This window comes from Myotis lucifugus, unplaced genomic scaffold (genome assembly GCF_000147115.1).
Source record: "Myotis lucifugus unplaced genomic scaffold, Myoluc2.0 scaffold_27, whole genome shotgun sequence".
In the NCBI taxonomy this organism is placed as follows: Eukaryota; Metazoa; Chordata; class Mammalia; order Chiroptera; family Vespertilionidae; genus Myotis; species Myotis lucifugus.
Window position 1 is genome coordinate 8,116,109 of NW_005871075.1, and position 20,718 is coordinate 8,136,826.

At 36.2% G+C, this 20,718-nt stretch overlaps 1 protein-coding gene across 1 annotated transcript in view; it reads left to right on the plus strand.

Annotated features, from left to right (window-relative positions):
• UBE2W (ubiquitin conjugating enzyme E2 W) overlaps positions 1-20,046 on the plus strand; it is a 60,795-nt gene extending 40,749 nt beyond the window's left edge. Inside the window, exons 4-6 of the mRNA XM_006086353.2 lie at positions 1,785-1,940; positions 5,573-5,648; positions 14,967-20,046. Coding sequence (XP_006086415.1) covers positions 1,785-1,940; positions 5,573-5,648; positions 14,967-14,980 — 246 coding nt within the window. The 3' untranslated portion in view covers positions 14,981-20,046. The remainder of the gene's footprint in view (positions 1-1,784; positions 1,941-5,572; positions 5,649-14,966) is intronic.
• Positions 20,047-20,718: the final 672 nt, after the last annotated feature.

A 20,718-nucleotide genomic window follows, 5' to 3' on the forward strand; every position in this document is an offset into this window, starting at 1 on the left:
ATAATTGAGGTAAATAGTATACTTCTAACACAGCTGTGCCAGTCTTTCAGGGGTTTTCTGCATGGGCAAGGAAAGTAACTTGATGTCTCTTATTTTGAGATTTTACTTTTATTTTTCAGCTTTATTTTAGCTCTCTTTAGTGTGAATGGAGGGTGGATGGCCAGATTTTAAAGAGAAAAAAAAAAAAGAAGAATGTTTGAAAAGTCATTCCTTTGAGAAAAAAAATCTTTTTGCTGTCTTATATTAGCTTTAGCCAAGGAAATGAGTCCCATATGTTAGTAGTGTGTTTGAAATATTAGAGAACTCCTACTTGTATGAAAGAATGCTTTGTTAAATGTAAGTATTTGTGAGATTGTAATAAAATTAGATTTGTAGCTAGCTGTGTAAAAATAAAAGCAAAAGCCTAGCTTATGGTAATTTTCCACAACGTGTCCTATATTAAATTATGACATACTTTACACTGGCCACATTTATTTCACTGGCTCTTTTCTCTCTAAAGGGAAGGAAAGGTATGTCTAGAACAATGTATGTTTCATCAGTTTCTGTCATAAGTTAAGGTAAAGTTTCTCCTTACTAAGATTCTGCTATATTCAAGTGTGAGGCCGTTTGCAGGACTGAGAAAAATACTGTAAGTCTTGTTTGGAAACTACTGGTTTATATTTGATGAGCTTTATAATAATCCCACTATACCTACTGATTCAAAATCTGTGAAAGTGGGGTCCTTGAATTTGTATTTTTAGCCACATCTTCAGGTAATTTTTTTAAAGGCCAGGTTGGGGAATTAGGAATGAATACTAAACAACAGAATAAAAATGGTACATTTTATTGCAGAATAAAATTCAGTTAAAGATTGGTGAATTAACTTCTATGTTAAAATAAGTAATTTAATATGAAGTAACAAACATTCTTAAAAATAACTTTTATTGTCTTTGACCTACTTTGGGCTATGCTTATAAATTCCTCAGGATACATGGATCTACTTTCCTTCCTTTTCAGATGCTTAGGTAGGTATGTATAAGAAACACTACTATTAGGATATTTGTTGAATTATTAGGGAAAAGGAAGGAAATAATAGGTTTATTACCTTTCAAAATAGTGTAGAAGCAAAATAGTGTAAAGGAAAAACTATTATAAGAACTGAGTAAAAGAAAAGGCAGAGAAAAACAGCAAGTAATTGTGTTTTTTATTTTGGTCTAGGCACATAGTTATTTACTGATTATGATTAATAAGTAGTAATTTGTGCCCATCATAATGGATGTGTAAGTTTAGAGGAGGTGGAATATGTTGCAGTCATTTCCTTTTGCATAGAGCACCTGAGGTGGTAGCATTGTTACAGGTGGAAGGGGTGTTCCTCCAAACTATAACTCATATTGTCTCAAAATTGAATACTTTCTGTTCAGAATTTTATTGTATTTGATTTCTATACAAATCAAATGCAGAGAGCAATGAATAGAATTTGAAAAACCATTCTTAAAAATTGAGAGTTGACTTTTACTAGTCTAAAAATACATGGTAATTTGAAAATTTTTATAGGGGATTTGAAAAATAACTGAAATATAAAATAGATAATTTGGGGGTTCCCCTCCCCCTATGACATGGGCATTCATACAGTGAAACCAGTATTTACTGAATTCATGAGAATAAAAAAGCAGTTATTTATCTTGTTCCTGGCACTGTTTTTGTTTATTTTTAATTTGGTTTTAAAAATACTAAGATATGTGGGGATTTTTTTTTTTTTGTCATACAGAATATTTGCATGTTAATGGAATTTTATTCTTTCTTAGGTCATGTTTACTGGTGAAAATATTCCCGTTCATCCTCATGTTTATAGCAATGGTCATATCTGTTTATCCATTCTAACAGAAGACTGGTCCCCAGCGCTCTCAGTCCAATCAGTTTGTCTTAGCATTATTAGCATGCTTTCCAGCTGCAAAGAAAAGGTAGGACTTTCCAGAATTATTCCAGGTAATGTCTCTTCTTTCAGTTTAGGTAGAGAAACTATTTTCATATACATTTTATTTGAAGGAAAGACTTAATGTTTTTTATTATAAAGTTACAGGGAATGTGTGTTTTGATAATCTTTCATCCCAAATAGAAGTTAGACATTGTTTTATATTTCTTAAACAGAAAATACCTGCAGATGTCCTAAACAGTCTGGATTTTATTTCCAAAAACATGCACAGGGCAAAAGTGTACAAGAAATTCTTGTTTCTAGATTTCAGAGTGAAAAGCCCCAAGAACAAGCATCATAAGGGAGTTCCCTACTCCCCTTTCTTCCCTGTGCTGGCTCTCACCCTATCAGCCTCTTTTAGGGCATTTCCCAGGAACCGGAGCTTTGCTATCATAATGATTAGGTTGAAGGCGGCAGACTAGATTATCAGGAGAATTTTTAGGACTTTTCCTCTTACTCTCCTTTACAAACCCACAGGTTCTTTGTCTGATGCAGAGGAGAATAAGACCAAAAACAAAAGTCACATGAGTTAATATTTAGGATATCCTTTCAAAGACCCTAAATCCTCCGCACTTCTGGTCCTCTTGTCACTCCCACTTGAGGGTGAGTGCGGCACAATATTCATAGAGTGCTACGGTTTTAAAGCCTTACTTCCCCATGGGGCTTTCCTTTGTATTCTGTTTACAGAAGAAACAAACTTCTCCTTGAGATTAGAGAGCTGAGCGGTTATTTATTTTTCTGTTTCCAAATTGAACTGTCATTTTTATTAAATTGGTATTTAGAGAACTTTTAAGATAGGATTTTATTTTAATTTTTTTTATCCTCACCCAAGGATATTTGTTCATTGATTTTTAGAGATAGAGTGGAAGAGAGAGGGAAAGACAGAGAGAAATATCGATGTGAGAGAAACACATCAATTAGTTGCCTCCTGCATGCTCCCTGACCACGGCCCGAGCAGGGGAGGAGCCTGCAACCGAGGTACATGCCCTTGACTGGAATCGAACCCGGGACCCTTTGGTCCACAGGCCAACGCTCTACCCACTGAGCCAAACTGGCTAGCAGAGTACTTTATTTTTAAACAGTGGGTTATCTAGACTCAAGCACTTTAAGCCACTGTTTGCAAAGTAAGTTTCTTGGGATGTTAGGTTTCTTGGGTAAATAATGGGTTAGATTGTGTTTTTTTTTCAAATTAAGAGCCCTTAAAATGCACTTTTATATACTATATAAGAAAGGAAATTAACTGGGGCAGTTAAACTTGTGACACACCATTAGTTAAGACATGTATCTCCATTCAAGAATATTAAACTGTGCAAGAAAAATGTACATCTTAGGAGAGATGAAATAGAGTACATATGTTAGTATCACTTTTTAACTTTAGTTTCCTCTTTGCTCTTTTCTAAGCTGCATTTTAACACTACATTTGAGCTTTAGTAAACCCCAAGGGCTTTGGAAATAAGTCTTACTCCTTTATTACTTCCATATTTTCTTCCCCAGGACACATACCAGTTTTAAGCTTTTAGTAGAACAGAGCAGTTTGCTATGACTAGGGTTTCTATGTCCCTGCTAATGTTTAATATCTATAGACAGGTGAGGCAGTAACAGGTTTGAATAAGAAAAGCTAAGAGATGAATACTAGTGATATCTGACATAGCTCTTCCATATACCTGATGATTAGCTTTTGTTTACATTTAAATTTATTGATTTACTATTAAAAACTAGAAAATTACTGTATTCTCTACCTCCTTCATCTTTTTCTAAGTTTCACCATTCCCCTCATATTTAGTTGTTTCCTACCATTTGAATTATTGATAAGCTATATTATAATTATTGATAAGCTATATTATATTGTATAAACTATAATGTATTCAACAAAGGAAGTCAGCAACTGGCTGCATTAACTCTGTGAAATATAATGAAATTCAGCAAACATTTATTAGGTACCTACTCTATGCTATTTTTACTGTGCTAAGTAGTAGATTACAAATTGGAAACTTGCTTTGTCTTTGAGGTGCTCTAGCTTCAAATAAGCTTTAAAAAGTCTTTTAAATATTCACCAAAAACTCTTCTAGTAAAGCAGGTGAATGGTATTCTGTGGTGGACATGGTTGTATGAGTTTCACTTTATTAGTGACTCTTTTTTAATGCAAATTTTAATTTTTACTATAGGCTTTTGAGGTTTAGATTTAGTTACAATTGTTTTGTTCCAGATTCCCTTTTCATAGTCAAGAATGGTTTCCTAAACTGAAGGTATTTACTAGTAAATCTGTTATGTCAGTAGGTGTTAGTAGATTTGAGACCAGGGGTTTTTTAGTAATCTACCCTTTATTCTCAGTGCCCTTATAATATAGATAGTCCAAACTTCCCAGCCTGTGTTCCTATTCTAAAACAATTTGGTAATCCATCTTTATATATAGTTTATTTTTTCTAAGAACACAATCTCCTTGGGCACTTACCAGTTAGATTATATTCTTGACTTAAGCAAATAGAATAAGTGTCTTTTTTAAATTGGGTTCTAGTAAATATACATAGAAGTAGTTTGTGAAATTATTTGCCATAGTAGTAGCAATTTATTCCATATGAGCACTGGTTATGACTTTGCAGGACAAGCAACAGCAGATCATCTAGTCTTTGAAGTAGTCAGGCATCTAATGTCATAATTTTTCAGGAATTTCCTCAGACAGTATTAACAGGGTAATCTTGGATAGTTGTACATCTTATGCTCTACTCTTCCCTTTTGTTAAATTAATATTAACTCATAGGGGCATTATGAGGCTCGGCTAAGATTAGAGTCGTATGTGTGAGTTTTAGATGAGGTGGACTACCTGTTTTCCTTCCTGCTATCTCTAGGTAGTCCTGTTCTCCATTGCATTGTGCTTGAGCCTATCCTATTAGCTACAAACCTACCTTCCGTGACTTTAGTATAGGTTTGACCTGTTTCCAAATCTTTAGTGTCACCTATTCCTTGTACTTGATCAATATACAACAGTTTTCAGGACAGCTCTTTTCTATAATCTATCTTCAGTGTTGGCATCACTGTTTCTGATGTACTAGTATATCCCTTGCAAAGCTGCCATCTGTTTGTAGTATGGTTCTAGTAAGGCATATATATGTACAGCAGAAATGCCAATATATCTTTTCCCCTTTTTTCTCATATTATTTGGAAGCTGAGTCCTATGGTCTGTCCTTGGTGCTCTTACAGAAAAGTAAATTCCTTTGTGGAGATGTGTAAGTTGCATTAGTTTTCTCAGACAAATCTAATTGGGTAGACTTTTTTGTTTTAATTACCTCACAAAAGTTATTACTAACTTATTTCTAGGGAGACAAAATACATGAAACCAGAATTTCTTACAACCTAATGATGCCACTACTAGTTGATATTCATTCTCTAGTAATCCTACAGGAGCCTAACTCAAACTACACCACACACTTCTAGTTTTTTAAAAGCAATTTTAGTGTCAAATGTCTACAGTCCCTAGGGTTTCTTTCATTTATGCCATCAGTAGTTATATTCTTTTTTTATGCATTCTATAATAGTTTTGCTAAAGCTTTTATTAAATCTGTCTTTCCCTTATGCTTTTCTATTTTACAACTTCTTATCTATTTAAACGCTTTTTTGTTTCAGAGACGACCACCAGATAATTCTTTTTATGTTCGAACATGTAACAAGAATCCAAAGAAAACAAAATGGTGGTATCATGGTAAGCAGTTTTATTTTAGAATAATAAATTTTTAGCATTTTGATTTGAAAAATTATATATCTTTTTGCTTGAGAAAAAGAAGGGAATATAATTAATGTTGAATTTTTGTAATATGGAGAAAAAATTTTCAAAATACTTTAAGATATTTTATGGGCAAGTTAGACTAGCTTCTTAATGGGGCACGCAAAATTATAACCATCATACAAGTAAAATCTAAAATTGCTTTAACATTTTGAAACTACCATTATATTACAAAAAAAGAAGTCCTTAGTAATGTTTAGATCAAATTAGAGCTAGTTATTGGGAAACCTGATGTTTGAAATAGAGGTTTTGATGCCTGTGTACTCCTTCAGTTTTGGTGCTGTTCTCTGGGAGGGGGAACCACATTGTTAGAGCTGACCCATCAAATTAAAGAAAGTGCTTCCTCCTCTAATAGTTATTCCTCAAAAAATGTGAAGTTATGTATACAGTACTCTATAATTTTAAATTTCTGTTCTTGTGGGGAGGGTGATGGTAGCTTTTATAATTGAAAGCTCCTGGCATCTTTTCTAAACTGACCTTACTGCTTTGCCAGAAATGCTTAAAATTAAAGACAAAAAATTGATATTCTCAATATACTTTTTGAAGCAAGTGAACAAAACACACCCCCTGTGACACCCTATATAATAAAAGAGAACCATGCAAATTAACTGTCCATCTGCTATGCTCAAGCCACACCCACCAGCCAATCAGGAGCGAGTATGCAAATTAACCCAACTAAGATGGTGGAGGCCACGGAGCTGGAGCGAGCAGGAGGCTTGGTTTGCCCCTGGCAATGGAGGAAGCCAAGCTTCCCGCCTGCCCTGGCTGGCCCTCCGCTCCGCTCAAGGCTACAAAGTTTCAATTATAGAAGATAAATAAATCCCAGAAAAAAGAAAAAAGGAGAGGCTGGGAGCTTCGATCGCTGGAGGGCTTGGCCAGTCTGCAAACAGCCATCAGCCCCTCACCCAGGCTGGCCAGACACCCCAGTAGGGACCCCCACCCTGAAGGGGATGTGGCCAGTCTGAAAACGGCCCTCAGCCCCTCACCCAGGCTGGCCAGGAACCCCAGCGGGACCCCCACCCTGATCCGGGACACCCTTTAGGGCAAACCAGCCGGCCCCCACCCGTGCACCAGGCCTCTGTCCTATATAATAAAAGGGTAATATGCAAATTGACCCTAACAGCAGAACGACTGAGAATGACTGGTCACTAGGACACACACTGACCACCTGGGGGCAGACGCTCAATGCAGGAGCTGCCCCCTGGTGGTCAGTGCGCTCCCACAGGGGGAGCTCTGCTCAGCCACAAGCCAGGCTGATGGCTACCAGCACAGCAGTGATGGCGGGAGCCTCTCCCGCCTCCTCAGCAGCGCTAAGGATGTCCAACTGCAGCTTAGGCCTGCTCCCCGCTGGCAAATGGACATCCCCCTAGGGCTCCCAGGCTGCCAGAGTGATGTCTGACTGCCAGCAGGTGGACATTCCCCAAGGGGTCCCAGACTGCGAGAGGGCACAGGCTGGGCTGAGGGACCCCCCTGAGTGCACAAATTTTTGTGCACCGGGCCTCTAGTTATATACATAAGAGCGTTTCCTTTGTTTTGATTTTTGTTTTAATGTTATCTAATAAGAATTAGAACTGACAAAACTATTGAAAAGGAATGGAGCCTTTCCCCCTTATCTTTCTATCCAGTATGAAACCTGTTACCTCAATTAATTTGAGTCTATTAAAAACTTAAAAAAAAAATCTGACAATTTTATTTGTCAATTATACCTCCGTAAATCTGGAAACAACAACAGAAGCAACAAAAACAAAAGAAGTAATGAAACCGTGTTGCAATTCAGGACCTCTGACTCCAAAAACAATTTTCCTTACTACTGTTTCCTTTTCATTCTTTAAAAAACTTTTTTTAAATTATAGGAGTTCTCAAGGGACATATGTAATGCTTTTAAACAATAAAGAGTTAAAAAATAATAAATAATAGGAGTTCTCTAGGTGTTGAAATAAAAGATGACTGGAGTCATACAATAGCACTATTCCAGCAGGTACAGTTTAGGAAGCACAGTGAAAGAAGAGCCACAGAAAAAAGGAATATTTGGGATAGTGTTAATGAGAAATATAGAGACCTAGAAGAAAAAAAATAACAAAACTGTTAAGAGCTGTGAGAAAATATTTTAATGAGACACCAGTATTATTTTTAAAATGTAATTTTTTATGAGTTTATTTGAGCCAAACTGATGACATGTTGGAGAGCAAGGTCTCAAATGCTCTCCCCAAAAATGTGTATTCTTGAAAAATTATAGGTTTGATGTAATTCAGTAAAAATCCAATGGAATGATGGGGTGAGTGTTTTAAAAGGTTTGGAAAAAAATGACAGGTGAAAAAAATCAGTTTGAACTTTCAACTAAAAGATAAGAAGGAAAATTAGTCTACCATACACCAAAACATATTAATGTAATAATAGACATTGCAATACAATTAGACTTTTCTAGGTCTTTTTGTATATAAGATTTGTAAATATGGTAAACTAGTGGCCTGGTGCACAAAGTTTGTGCACTTGGGTGGTGGGGGGGCGGTGTCCCTCAGCCCGGCCTGCGCCCTCTCGCAGTCAGGGAGCCCTCGGGGGATGTCAAACTGCCACGGAGGCAGGAGAGGCTCCCACCACCGCCACTGCGCTTGCCAGCCATGAGCCTGGCCCAGGGCTTCTGGCTCAGCGGCACTCCCCCTGTGGGAGCGCACTGACCACCAGGGGGTAGCTCCTACATTGAGTGTCTGCCCCCTGGTGGTCAGTACACATCATAGCAACCAGTTGTTCTGCTGTTCGGTCGATTTGCATATTAGCCTTTTATTATATAGGATTGATTGAGAAGCCTTTTATCTGAAAATACGTCCAGAATTTATTACCTGTTCTTTATTTTTTAAATATATTTTATTGATTTTTTACAGAGAGGAAGGGAGAGAGATAGAGAGTTAGAAACATCAATGAGAGAGAAACATCGATCAGCTGCCTCCTGCACACCTCCCACTGGGGATGTGCCCACAACCAAGGTACATGCCCTTGACCGGAATCGAACTCGGGACCCTTCAGTCCGCAGGCTGACGCTCTATCCACTGAGCTAAACCGGTTATGGCTATTACCTGTTTTTTAATAAGAAATGGAGAAAAGCCACAGTGATACTAAAAATATAAAAATCAGTTCTTTAAAATAAAATACACTTATAATAGAAGTTATTTTGATATTAATAGTTTTTATCAGTTACTTTCTGAGAAATCTGTACTTTCATAACTAAACTAGAAAAGTCTTTTAATATTTTCAGATGGATCATCTCTAGGTTGGCCAAAAAGTGCCAAGAAAAGAGATTTGCTTTTTTAAAATACATATTTTTATTGATTTCAGAAAGGAAAAGAGAGGGAGAGAGATAGAAACATCAATTAGAGAATCATTGATTGGCAGCCTCCTGCATCCCCCCCACTGGGGGTTCAGCCTGCAACCTGGGCATATGCCCTGACCGGAAATTGAACTGTGAACTCCTGGTTCATAGGTTGATGCTCAACCACTGAGCCACGCCAGCCAGGCCAAGAGAGACTTTTTAAACAAAATTTACCTCTTAATGTAAAATAGTCCAGGGTTTATATTGGAATTAATTTTCTCAATAAACAGATGAAAAGTATCCCCTCTTCCTATCCCTCCCCCTAAAATACAAGTAAGCCATTTTTTAAAAGCACTGGATTCTAATTCAACTAAATCATGACTACCCTAGTCCAGTTTCAGTCCTGGGATAGTATCCTAGCCCCAGAACACATGTTCTTTTTCATTCACAGATAATTATTTCGAACATCCTCAGTTCATTAACTTATAGTGACCATTCTTACCTCAGTGTGTTTTCTTGAACCCTGTAAGTGTAAATCATTCCCTTCCCACAATTACCCTTAAATCAACAATTTTGCTCCATGAGTGAGCCTGATGTGAAATCAGGGAAGAGAATATTAGTATATATTTTGTGATGGTAGAGCAACTGCCCTGTCATAAATGTGGGTCAGTATGTGCAGAGAATCTTATTTGAACATTTTCTTCATCTTTAAAAAGATAAAGTGTGTCAGCTGGGTAGCATATAGTGTCTTCTTTTTACACTTAAGAATAATTAACAGTTTTGGGCAATGTGAAAAATAGCCTACCTTGACATTGTAATTGAATTTGGAAAATCTTATCAATAAGGTAATCGTACTCACTTATAAAGTAGAATACATCAAGTCTTAGGTGTTTGTATTCTGCTTAGCTGCTTTAGTTCCAAAAGGTCTTCATTGATCATGTTCTCTTTATAACCAAGTTACCAAGACAGATGATCTTTTGTTACTTCTTAGCAGCATCTAATTCTGAAAGGATTACAAAGTTTGCCAGCAAAGCCAAACAAAAAGATCAGACTAAACAAAGATTTGCTTGGAATTGGATGAACTCCCTGAAACACTTAACATTTCAGTTTCTAGAAACATGCAGAATGGTAAGCGTCAGGTATGGAGCTCCACAGTCCTGCTCTGTGGTGCTAACCAACATCCTTGGATCAGCGTGGGTCAGAATATGTGTCAAGTGTAGCCAAAGAGACAGGAGAGGTTTTGGGTTTAGACTGGTGATTTATGTGTACTTCAGAGGGGGCTTCTGGATGCAGGATGAAGGCACTATTAATGAAAAACAAATCTGAAATTTAGTTTATCTCCTGGTTTTAGAAGAGGAGGACTCAGCTGACACACTAAAATTGAGCTGCCAGATATTACCAGTGTTGGGTTCTTGAAAAAAAAGCATCTCAGCTTAAATTTGTCATCTTCTGCATTATTAGTTAGCATACCTTGAAATTTAGCCTAGTCACTGCTAAATACGTATTGAATGGACAGTTTACCTCAGCATACTGAGGATCTGTGGGATTTACCTGTGATTGAGAGCTAGAATCTTCTTAGAAGACAAGTTTGTATCCAGTTCAGTGTACAAGTGAATGAATGATTGAGCCTCAACTTTCTATAAAGCAGACACAATTGTTCTTGAAAAAGATAAGAAAGAATATTTTTATGAGATTATAAAAACTTTCAGTGAGCTAGCAGTCAACTAGAATCCATTAATATCCATTTGCTTTCTGGAATTAATATAAAACATTTACAACTTAGTTTCTTAAATTAATGCTTTCTATAGATAGGAGTACAGATGTGTGGTTACTGAAGCATTTTTCTTAAGGTGATAGATTATTGAACAATATAGCTTAAGACTGCTTTCGAGTATTGGCTCCAGAAAACTAGGCTTATAGGAAATAAATTGACATAATGTTTATATGTTTTATTCAGTAAACTGATAAGGAGCAGAAGAATGTCTTTTGCAAAACTATAGACTACATTCTGGTTCCATTTGGCTGAAACATTTCCTGCAGGATTATAAGGGAATAAGAACATAAAATTAATCTCAAACTAGTATTAACAAACTCTTTTTCTCCTTGCCTTATAAATTCATAGGTTTATCTACATTAGTTGTGAACCTTTTTATTTGTGCTACCTTTTTTTAAAAAAATATATTTTATTGATTTTTTACAGAGAGAGGAAGGGAGAGAGGACTGGAGAGTTAGAAACATCGATGAGAGAGAAACATCGATCAGCTGCCTCCTGCACACTCCCCACTGGGTATGTGCCCACAACCAAGGCACATGCCCTTGACTGGAATCGAACCTGGGACCCTTCAGTCCGTAGGCCGACACTCTGAGCCAAACCGGTTACGGCTGTGCTACCTTTTTGAACTCTAAATTGATGAGTACAAACTTTTATACTAATTTTAACAGTTTTTTGCCCTTTATAATAGTTTTATTGTCTGATCTGAAATCTTTCTTGAATCGGTTCATCAAAGGAAAACTTTAATTCCCTAAACTGTTGAGAGACTAATCTAACTATAAAGATTGATTTTTGTCTTTCTTGGAGGTAGCATCCTACTTCATATCTACTGATCTTAACCTGTATCCCTTTTCTTCTAATCTTCTGTACCTGGTAATATTCAGGAAGGTGGTTTCCAGTATAATGTGATGGTAGTTGTACTCTGGGGAAAACTAAATGACCTTCTTCTAATATAGTTCTCTCTCATTCATGTTTCCCAGAACCCAGTGAAGTTAGCCATGGTAGGTGTCACCTGTTTGGAACTGGTGATTTGTATATTCTATTTGAGAATATAATTTTAGGAGGGGCTTCTGCAGTTCCAGAAAAAATTTAAATAGTTAATAGATTTTTTTTTTTTAGGACATCATCTTGGCACAAATACGTTAGCCAGGAGGTTAAATACGTTGTGTTCTTTCAGTACCTTTTGTAGACTTATATTTGTTTTGATCCAAGATGGGTTCACTATAACAACTATTCTTTTGTAAGCCATTTCTGATATCCAAGAACCCTTTCATTTAGCCAGGATGCTGTGTTCCTTCTAACAATGAATTTTTTGCTGCTTAGAGGCGGGTCTTCTTTTTTAAGGAGAAGGTGGCCGTGGCTTTTGGTTGTACCTGTCTCTGTACTTAAGTGTTTGCTCACAGACTCTTGATGCCAGGCAGCCATCGTGGAGTTGTCATGTTTAATTGAACTCCATTTTCAGAACTTATTTAGGAAGTTTATTCCTCTAAGGATACAGTACTCAAGGCAGATAATGTTGCATTAGTTTTAAATTTCTTTTAACATCTGACCCAACATGGGAATCAAGATAGGGAGAATAGCTTCGCATGGATCTCCCAGTCATTTTGGATGTTGGTAGCACATTCTACATCAGCCTATTGTCCTGGAAAACTTCCAGAATGAACAACCTGATAAAGGTACCTTTATGGTACCACCTATCAAAGATGATGTGTCTTTGGAGATAAAAACTTACTGTTGCCCTGACCGGTTTGGTTCAATGGATAGAGCGTCGGCCTATGGACTGAAGGGTCCCAGGTTCGATTTTGGTCAAGGGCATGTACCTTGGTTGTGGGCACATCCCCAGTAGGGAGTCTGCAGGAGACAGCTGATCGATGTTTCTCTCTCATTGATGTTTCTAACTCTATCCCTCTCCCTTCCTCTCTGTAAAAAATCAATAAAGTATATTTTTAAAAAAACTTATTGCTGGGTAACTTTATGTTGAGTTGATTTTATCTGTCACTTAGTGCATACTTTGTCACATGACATGATGCTAAAGTTTATCCTTAGTAGTTGGACATATTAGATAGAGTTTAGTGCTATCTCTTAGCTTAGAGATTTAAGTGTGATTAGTTTTAGTATTAATTTCTAGTATTATGAAATATACTACTGGAGAAGTGATATTTTAAGGAACTTACTCATATTCTTAAGTTTGTACATCCCATAACTAATATGTCCTCTTTTTCCCATTTCCACACTGATTTAAGAAACAGATAGTTTCAAGTTGTGACACTTAGAGGCTATAAACTATCCACTTGTTTATATATATATTTCTGAGAGGACAGAAGTGGGAGAGATAGAAACATCAACGATGAGAGAGAATCATTGATTGGCTGCCTCATGCACAACCCACACAACCACATGGTGGATCGGTCCCGCAACCCAAGCACGTACCCTGATTGAGAATTGAACCTTGACCACCTGGTTCTTAGGTTGACACTCAACCATTGAGCCACATCAGCTTCTTAAAGATTTGTTATTTATTAAAGGATTCTAATTTAGATGTGATTTATTTTAAAAATCTAGTCTATTTCACCCTTTAGATTACCCTTAAGGTGTAGGAACACAGCCATAGCTGGTTTGGCTCAGTGGATAGAGTGTTGGCTTGTGGACTGAAGGGTCCCAGGTTCAATTCCGGTCAAGGGTACATGCCTGAGGTGCAGGCTCAGTCCCCAGTAGGGATTGTGCAGGAAGCAGCCTATTAATGATTCTCATCATTGATTTTTCTAGCTTTCTCTCCCTCTCCCTTCCTCTCTGAAATCAATAAAAATATGTTTTAAAAGAAGGTGTAGGTCGAAACTGGTTTGGCTCAGTGGATAGAGCGTCGGCCTGCGGACTTAAAGGTCCCAGGTTTGATTCCGGTCAAGGGCATGTACCTTGGTTGCGGGAACATCCCCAGTAGGGGGTGTGCAGGAGGCAGCTGATCGATGTTTCTCTCTCATCGATGTTTCTGGCTCTCTATTCCTCTCCCTTTCTCTCTGTAAAATATCAATAAAATATATTAAAAAAAATAAAAGAAGGTGTAGAATCACAGAATATTCCATTAGTTTGTCTAGAATAGAAGTCAGTTTACTGGTTTTTAGTTCCCATTGAGTCTTTATGAATGGGAATGTTAATAGCAATATATTGATCCAAACATGGAATGGTTTGTAAAATACTTTAGCCAATTTTTCAGAATTTTCACTTAGAAAGCTTTAACAACTCTAGTAGTTGCCACTAGTCTAGCTTCTTTCTGAAGAATAACCAGTCCTCAAAATAAATCCTTCAGATATGATTGGTGAAATAAATCTTGTAAAACAAGTCACAAACCCAGAAGATGATGCTACGTATTACAGAAATATAATGTTGAGGCTACGAGAAGGCGTTACTAAATAATTCTGCGTGGTGTTTTTTTTTTAATATATTTTTATTGATTTCAGAGAGGAAGGGAGAGAGAGAGAGAGATAGAAACATCAATGATGAGAGAGAATCATTGATCAGCTGCCTCCTGGAGGCCCCCTACAGGGGATCAAGCCCGCAACCAGGGCATGTGCCCTTGACTGGAATCGAACCTGGGACCCTTCAGTCCTCAGGCCGATGCTCTATCCACGGAGCCAAACCAGTTAGGGCGTGGTTTTTTTTTAATGACGTTATTTGATTGATGTGGAGATTGTACCTCCTTTGTGAAGTTACTTTAATAGACTGAAGACATGACTTGTTTGTTCTGTGTTAAATAGCATGGCATTGTTGCTCAGGGGTGTACTTCTTATCTTGTTATCATTTTAAATTGTTGCCCATAAAAGAATTCTCTTAAGACTGGTAAATCCTGAATATGTGCTAACATACATTAATTTATTATTTTAAATAGAACTAATGTACTATTAATACGTCATTTTAAGACTTGTATGAACTAAAAAAGATTTGTATGAACTACCATTTCCCTGAAAAAATAGGACTTGATTTGTTTGTCACTATATAAATGAACACAAATTGGACTTTTTTATTTGCAGGGATTGGGTGAAGCAAGTCAGATATGTAAACCTTAGTGTTCTTGATACTTGAAATTATTTTTTTGTTAGACTAACTTACAGATTTTATTAACACATGCTTGACTTTTTTAATTATATTTTTTCTCCTTTTCTTCAAGATGATACTTGTTGATGCCACTATTATCATCCTCCTAGCAGAAGATAGTCCTACTGAGAAAATGAGCACTTTGATCATTCAGTCTTTGAACTTTAACCTTTGACTGGAAGTGACCTATAGGCAATGAAGACTACTTCCTTTTACTGCATTTTTACTCGTGTGCATTCTGGGCGCATGTTGATCGCTGGTTCAGTCCAGGCAACTGACATGCTTTTATTAGTCATACAGTATTAATGCAGGTGTCAGGAAATGTCAAATATAATTCCATTTTTTATTTTTATTTTTTTAAGCTTTTGGAAAAGTTCCAGGTCCTCATGTATTGTGCAATAACAATGACTTCCTTGACGGTTTTGGGACGTTCATTGCCGGCAATGGACGTCATAACAGGAAAAGTTTTCATTAACTCCTGCCAACCAGTGATTAATGCATGATAGGGCCTATGAAATTAACGTAACGGTTCTAGTGGGATTATAAATAAAGTGAGGGATCCAATATTACTTTGAAAGTCACCCCAACTTGTTTCTATTTGGATTCTATGCACTGTGATCCTAAGGTTAACAGCATGAATTAACATGCATCTTCAAAGGACTGTAATGAAAGATCATTGCGTATTTATTGAATTGTCTATATCTACTGTCAAGTTGTTTTGACATGGAAGGTTTTCAAGTAACATTGGCAGAGAGGTACAATATGTTATCCCTATGGTGAAAATAAATTCATTTGTTGTATATAGTTCCTTTAATCTTTGAAGTAAAGGTATGAGTAATAATAGGGTATGAATGGTTTAATCAAGGCTTTATTTTGGAAGAAAAATGGCAGTGATGATTAAATTACTGCAGTCCATAATTTGGGCTTGTTTGTACATTAATGATTTTTCCAAGTAGAGTACACTCTGTTACTTCCTGCTAGCCATCAGCATGAGCCCTACTGCCTAAACACTATTTCATTTATTTGTTTCGAAAACCCAAAAACATTTTTTGTTTGCCATTTTGTTTCTTTTGTTATGTTTTAAGTCAAGTTTGAATGTTACAATACTTTAATTGAAAAACTTTTGTCAATTTTTTTCTTGTAAATTTTCTTTACTTGTAACTATCATCTTGTCCTTCAATCCTGTACCCTAAAATAAGAAATACATTTTTGACAGAGGCTTAATGTTTTATCAAAAGAGTGTGGACATTTTTATTTTAAAATTTAGGCAGAAGTACACTATAGAATGGTATGTTTACTTATTTTATTTATCTCACACAACCATACAGTTATTCCTGGAGAGATTTCTTTTTTGTTTTCTTATTTAAAAGACTTTGCTTAGAGTCTTTGCTTTATAGTAAAATTTTTTCTATAGGAAAAAAATTGTTGAAAGGTCCAATTCTCAGTACCGTGTAAGTAATGATACTGCAGCTAGGTTCTCTTTTTTAAAAGTGATTAATGTATTTTATAAATTACCTTTTCACATATGCAAAATCTGTTTCTACTACAATGTTATTTTTACTAATGCATATTGTTGCACTCTTTTGACATATCCTGCAGTGAATTTATGAATCAATTTGGGCTTAAAAATAAAAGCCAATTGGCTGAAAGGTTTGAAATATGTACCCCAGCAAAACTGTCCAATCAATAATTGGCAAATAATATTTTAAAATTTGTTTTTAATCTCTGTATAGACAACATTTTGTAGCTTTGTACATGTTGTTAATTATGGGCATATAATTTTACACTCTAAAGTATAATTGCTGAACTCAGGGGTGGGTAGACTTCAAAAATACGTCTGCTTTAGAAATAACTTGAAAAAAAAATTAAAACTATAGCCAGCCACCAAATTGTGGACACTGTTTATACTGCTAGTTAGCAACTACCACTTTTTAAAATTAAAAACATTTTTTTCTCTCTTGACTAGGCATAAGTAAGTTCCCACAGTAGTCTTTATCTGTCTTACTAGATGGCCTATTTAACCAAGACAGAAAATGTTTTTGGAGATGCTTTGAATTACTCTTAGTTTTTAACTGCTTTTTAATATGAAAATCGCAGCTGTAAATTATGTATTTTTCATATTTTACATAACTGCTCTAAACTGATTAACCTGATCATTTTGGGGGGTGAGGGTGGGGGAAATTCTCTTCGTTCTGCTGGTTCTCTTACTAAAATCCTTTTATTTAAAAAAATGACCTGTGACATTTATTTACCAAAAGAATTGATATACCAGGTCAAAGATTAACAATGCTATATTATAGATATAACCTCAGTTGAGTTTTTAAAATATGAATAACAGTATTTTAACATACCTCTCTCTCTACATGGAGACACCATAAAAATTAAAATGAAGCAGAGGAAAACCAAATAATTTCAGTACATTTTATGGTTTAAAGAGAAGAAATGAAGATGAAATGTCCTAAAATATAGAAACACCAGCCATTCAAAATGTACAATCAGATAACACTTTATTTCTCCCTTGAACTTAGGAATCATTGACAAGTCCTTTGCACTTAGATTTAACGAGTTAATTTTAAATGTAAGTTACATTATTGAAAGACATAAGCTGTTTACCTGAGTCATTGCTCTGGAAAGGGCAGTTAATGGCTTTGTAATAATTAAATGACTATTTCTCTGTGATATGTTGTTGAAAGACAACCACAATGCCAAGAAAATGTACATAGGAACCTGCGCCTTCCCTCTTCCCTGCTTCCCTCTGGGGCACTGTCTGCTGCGGAGGCCTAAGAATCCTCTCACATTCAGACAGTGTGCACTTCCTTCTTGTTTGTTTGTTTATTTATTTATTTATTTTAAGGCCATTCTTCTGGTTTGCCAAATTCTGTTAAGACAGTGATGCATTCAATTCCTTATTTTGCATGCTTAGATCAGGAACTTGGCCCTTTCAAAAAAAGAGAAAAATACTATTACGTCAAGTAGGTATTTGCCGTAGACTTTAAAGAGAACTGGTTTTCAGTTTTTTTAAGATACACTTTTTAAAAGTAAATTTTATGGATGTTCTCTTAAGGAATTTGATATTCACCTCTAAAGGACTTTACTTGTAATGTGTAAATTCTTCCTTTTAGCTAGCAGGGAAATAAAATGTTTTTTTTAATCCCCAGGGGCAAATGCTAAAAATAGCTTTTCTAAACAGTTCACCTGGAGAAAGATCTTAATCCTTATTGACTAGGTATACCCATATTTGGTATAAAATAACTAGAATAGTTTATTACTTTTTCCCTTCTGATATTTTAAATATATGCAATATAATGTGTCATTAGATTCCTGTGGTGGATAATTTTTTCAGATTCTAAAACAGGTATCTAGTGGCTGCTTGATCATCCCCAGATTACATCAAAGATGAATTGACAGATAATGGAAATGAGTAGTGATGTGAAAATGGTATGTAACCACATAGGACTTGTTTCTGCTAATCAAGTCTTATTTTTTAAAAAGCCTATTGTTTTCGAGAATTGAGATATTTAAGCCTTGTTAAAGCTTCTCCCTAAAAATAGAAGAGAAGAGGAGGTACTGTGTGTTAACTTTTTTTAAATAAAGAATTCAGTGTCACTAGTTCAAGGCTTTATGGTTACTCCTGCTTATATTTCTCGGTCTCACTTTTATTTAGTTTTTGTGCGTGTTTTAGCTGAATGCTTTAGATTTATAACTGTGTGAGTTGATTTTTATGAAGAACTCAGTCTTCACCATACGTTTCTCTTCTGAGGCTTCCTTGTTAGCAGAAGCAGCTGCTCTGGTGTTCTGTGTTGGGCATGAGTAGGATCTGTGAAGAGGGTGTCTTTCATCTGCACCCACTGGCGCTAGTCCTCTTTGCAGTCGGTTGTTTTTTGTTTTGTTTTTTATTCCTCTTTTTTCCTCACTGTGTCCTCACAGATGTGTGTGTAGTGTTTTGTTCTTCAGCAGTTTCTGACTTCTAAGTTTTTCTCCCTCCCTCCTTCCTTCCTCCTTTACTTCCCTTTTCCTTTCCGTTAAATTACTTGTTTTGGTAAAAGTATATTTCTAAGTTTCTAAGTCACTCTGAGATTTGGACTCTTTTTAAACAATAATTTGTAGGAGACTTTTGCTTTCTCAGCATAAACTGTGCGTTTATCATTATCATTAGAGGCCCACAGAATTTAAACACATCCTTCAAACTAAATCTGTCCCCTGAAGTTGGAAGTTCTGGTTCTATGGTACTGACTGTGATTTTAATTCTAAAATGTTAGTATTGGAATATATATTTGGGGATGAATCTCCAGAATGTTTACAAGAATATATTTTTTATGAAAGGTACTTGGTTGGTTAAAAAAAAAAAAAAAAAGTAACACCTGAAGTCATTTTGAATGTGTGGAAGGAATGCCAGACTAGAAGCTGGCCTAACACACCTAAAGAACTGCAGCTTTGTGAGCCGAGTGCAGTTAGTGGGAAAGGAAACAGTTCTCGGTCTGATTCTTGGCACATACACTGGCAGGTTTTTGAGGAAACTGTTCCTACATTACTTCTAAGCTCAAAGGCAAAGGCATGGGCTTTAGCTTGTTCAACATGACATCACTTGTCACATTTCCTGGTATATGGAAAGATTAAATAATCCTGCCTCGTTAATTATAAAGCCTGAAGCAAGACTGCTAAGCAATTTGGTAGATTGTGTCAGTTACCATGAAAATACAAACCTCTCCATAATTAACCACAGATTGTTCACATAAATGGAATGGATTGTCATGCTTGAGGTAAAATAATTATTTGAATAGATTATTAAATTAATTATCTAGAATTGACTGCATGTTTATAAGTCAAAATGGATTTTTTGTTCTTATTTGGTACCATTTTCCTCTCAATATTCAGAAATACACATTGTACATTTTATTAATAGGAATGGAAGCTTGCGCTTGAAGATTTGAAGAGGGTGGATGTGTATATTTTATAAATCCAAGTTGTAAAATATGTAAAGCTATTGCTTTTTAAATAGAATATAAATGTTAAAAGACAGATAAAGCCTATATATTATATATTTTTAAATACATGTATCAAACTTTTGTTAGTTGAATATAAATTACATTGTGTGCTTCATGGAATTCAGTAACTTTTAATAATAAAGCAGTTGTCATTGTTTTTTTCCTGTAGACTTGAGTACTAAATTGCAGAGATATTAAACCACTTTATAGATGATAATGTAAAAATTTATTTCTGTAGTAGTTCTTCTTTACAAAGACGGATCTTGAAAAGATTATGGAAACAGTAACGTGTCCATTTCCAAATGAGGGCAGCAGAGAAGACAGTCACTAGAGCGGCTTGTTTGTGTTGCTCACAGGTCACCTTTACCTGGCAGTTTAGCCTGGTGCCTCTTAGTGCTTCTTCGTGCTTTAAGTCCTGGTGAAAGACGGGGCGTTTTCAGAAAAGATGGAAATAGAGACCTGGGCACTTAGAGTTAACAGGAGTCTGGTGCTGTTGAACTTCAAGTTGAGTGATTAATAAGGGCATACTCTACAGAACTTCTGGATATTTTCCTGAGGATACAGACCCATCACCTAAAGTAAACGAGGAACTCCTGAAGCTATGAGAGAAGAGAAGGAAGCAAGCAGAAGAAGGCCGTCTCTGCATCTCAGCTCTTCCTAGCAGGAGGAAACCCAGTGTGCTCTGCTGGTGGTCTGAGTGTTGTTCTTTTCACAGGGTATCTATGGCCCGGGGAGCACCTCACTCCAACCTGGGGCAGCCATCCTGCGGGATGTCTTATCTCAACGGGCAGTTTCTGCAGCCCTAGGCAGCTCGATGAGCAGCTCCTTAGATAAATGCAA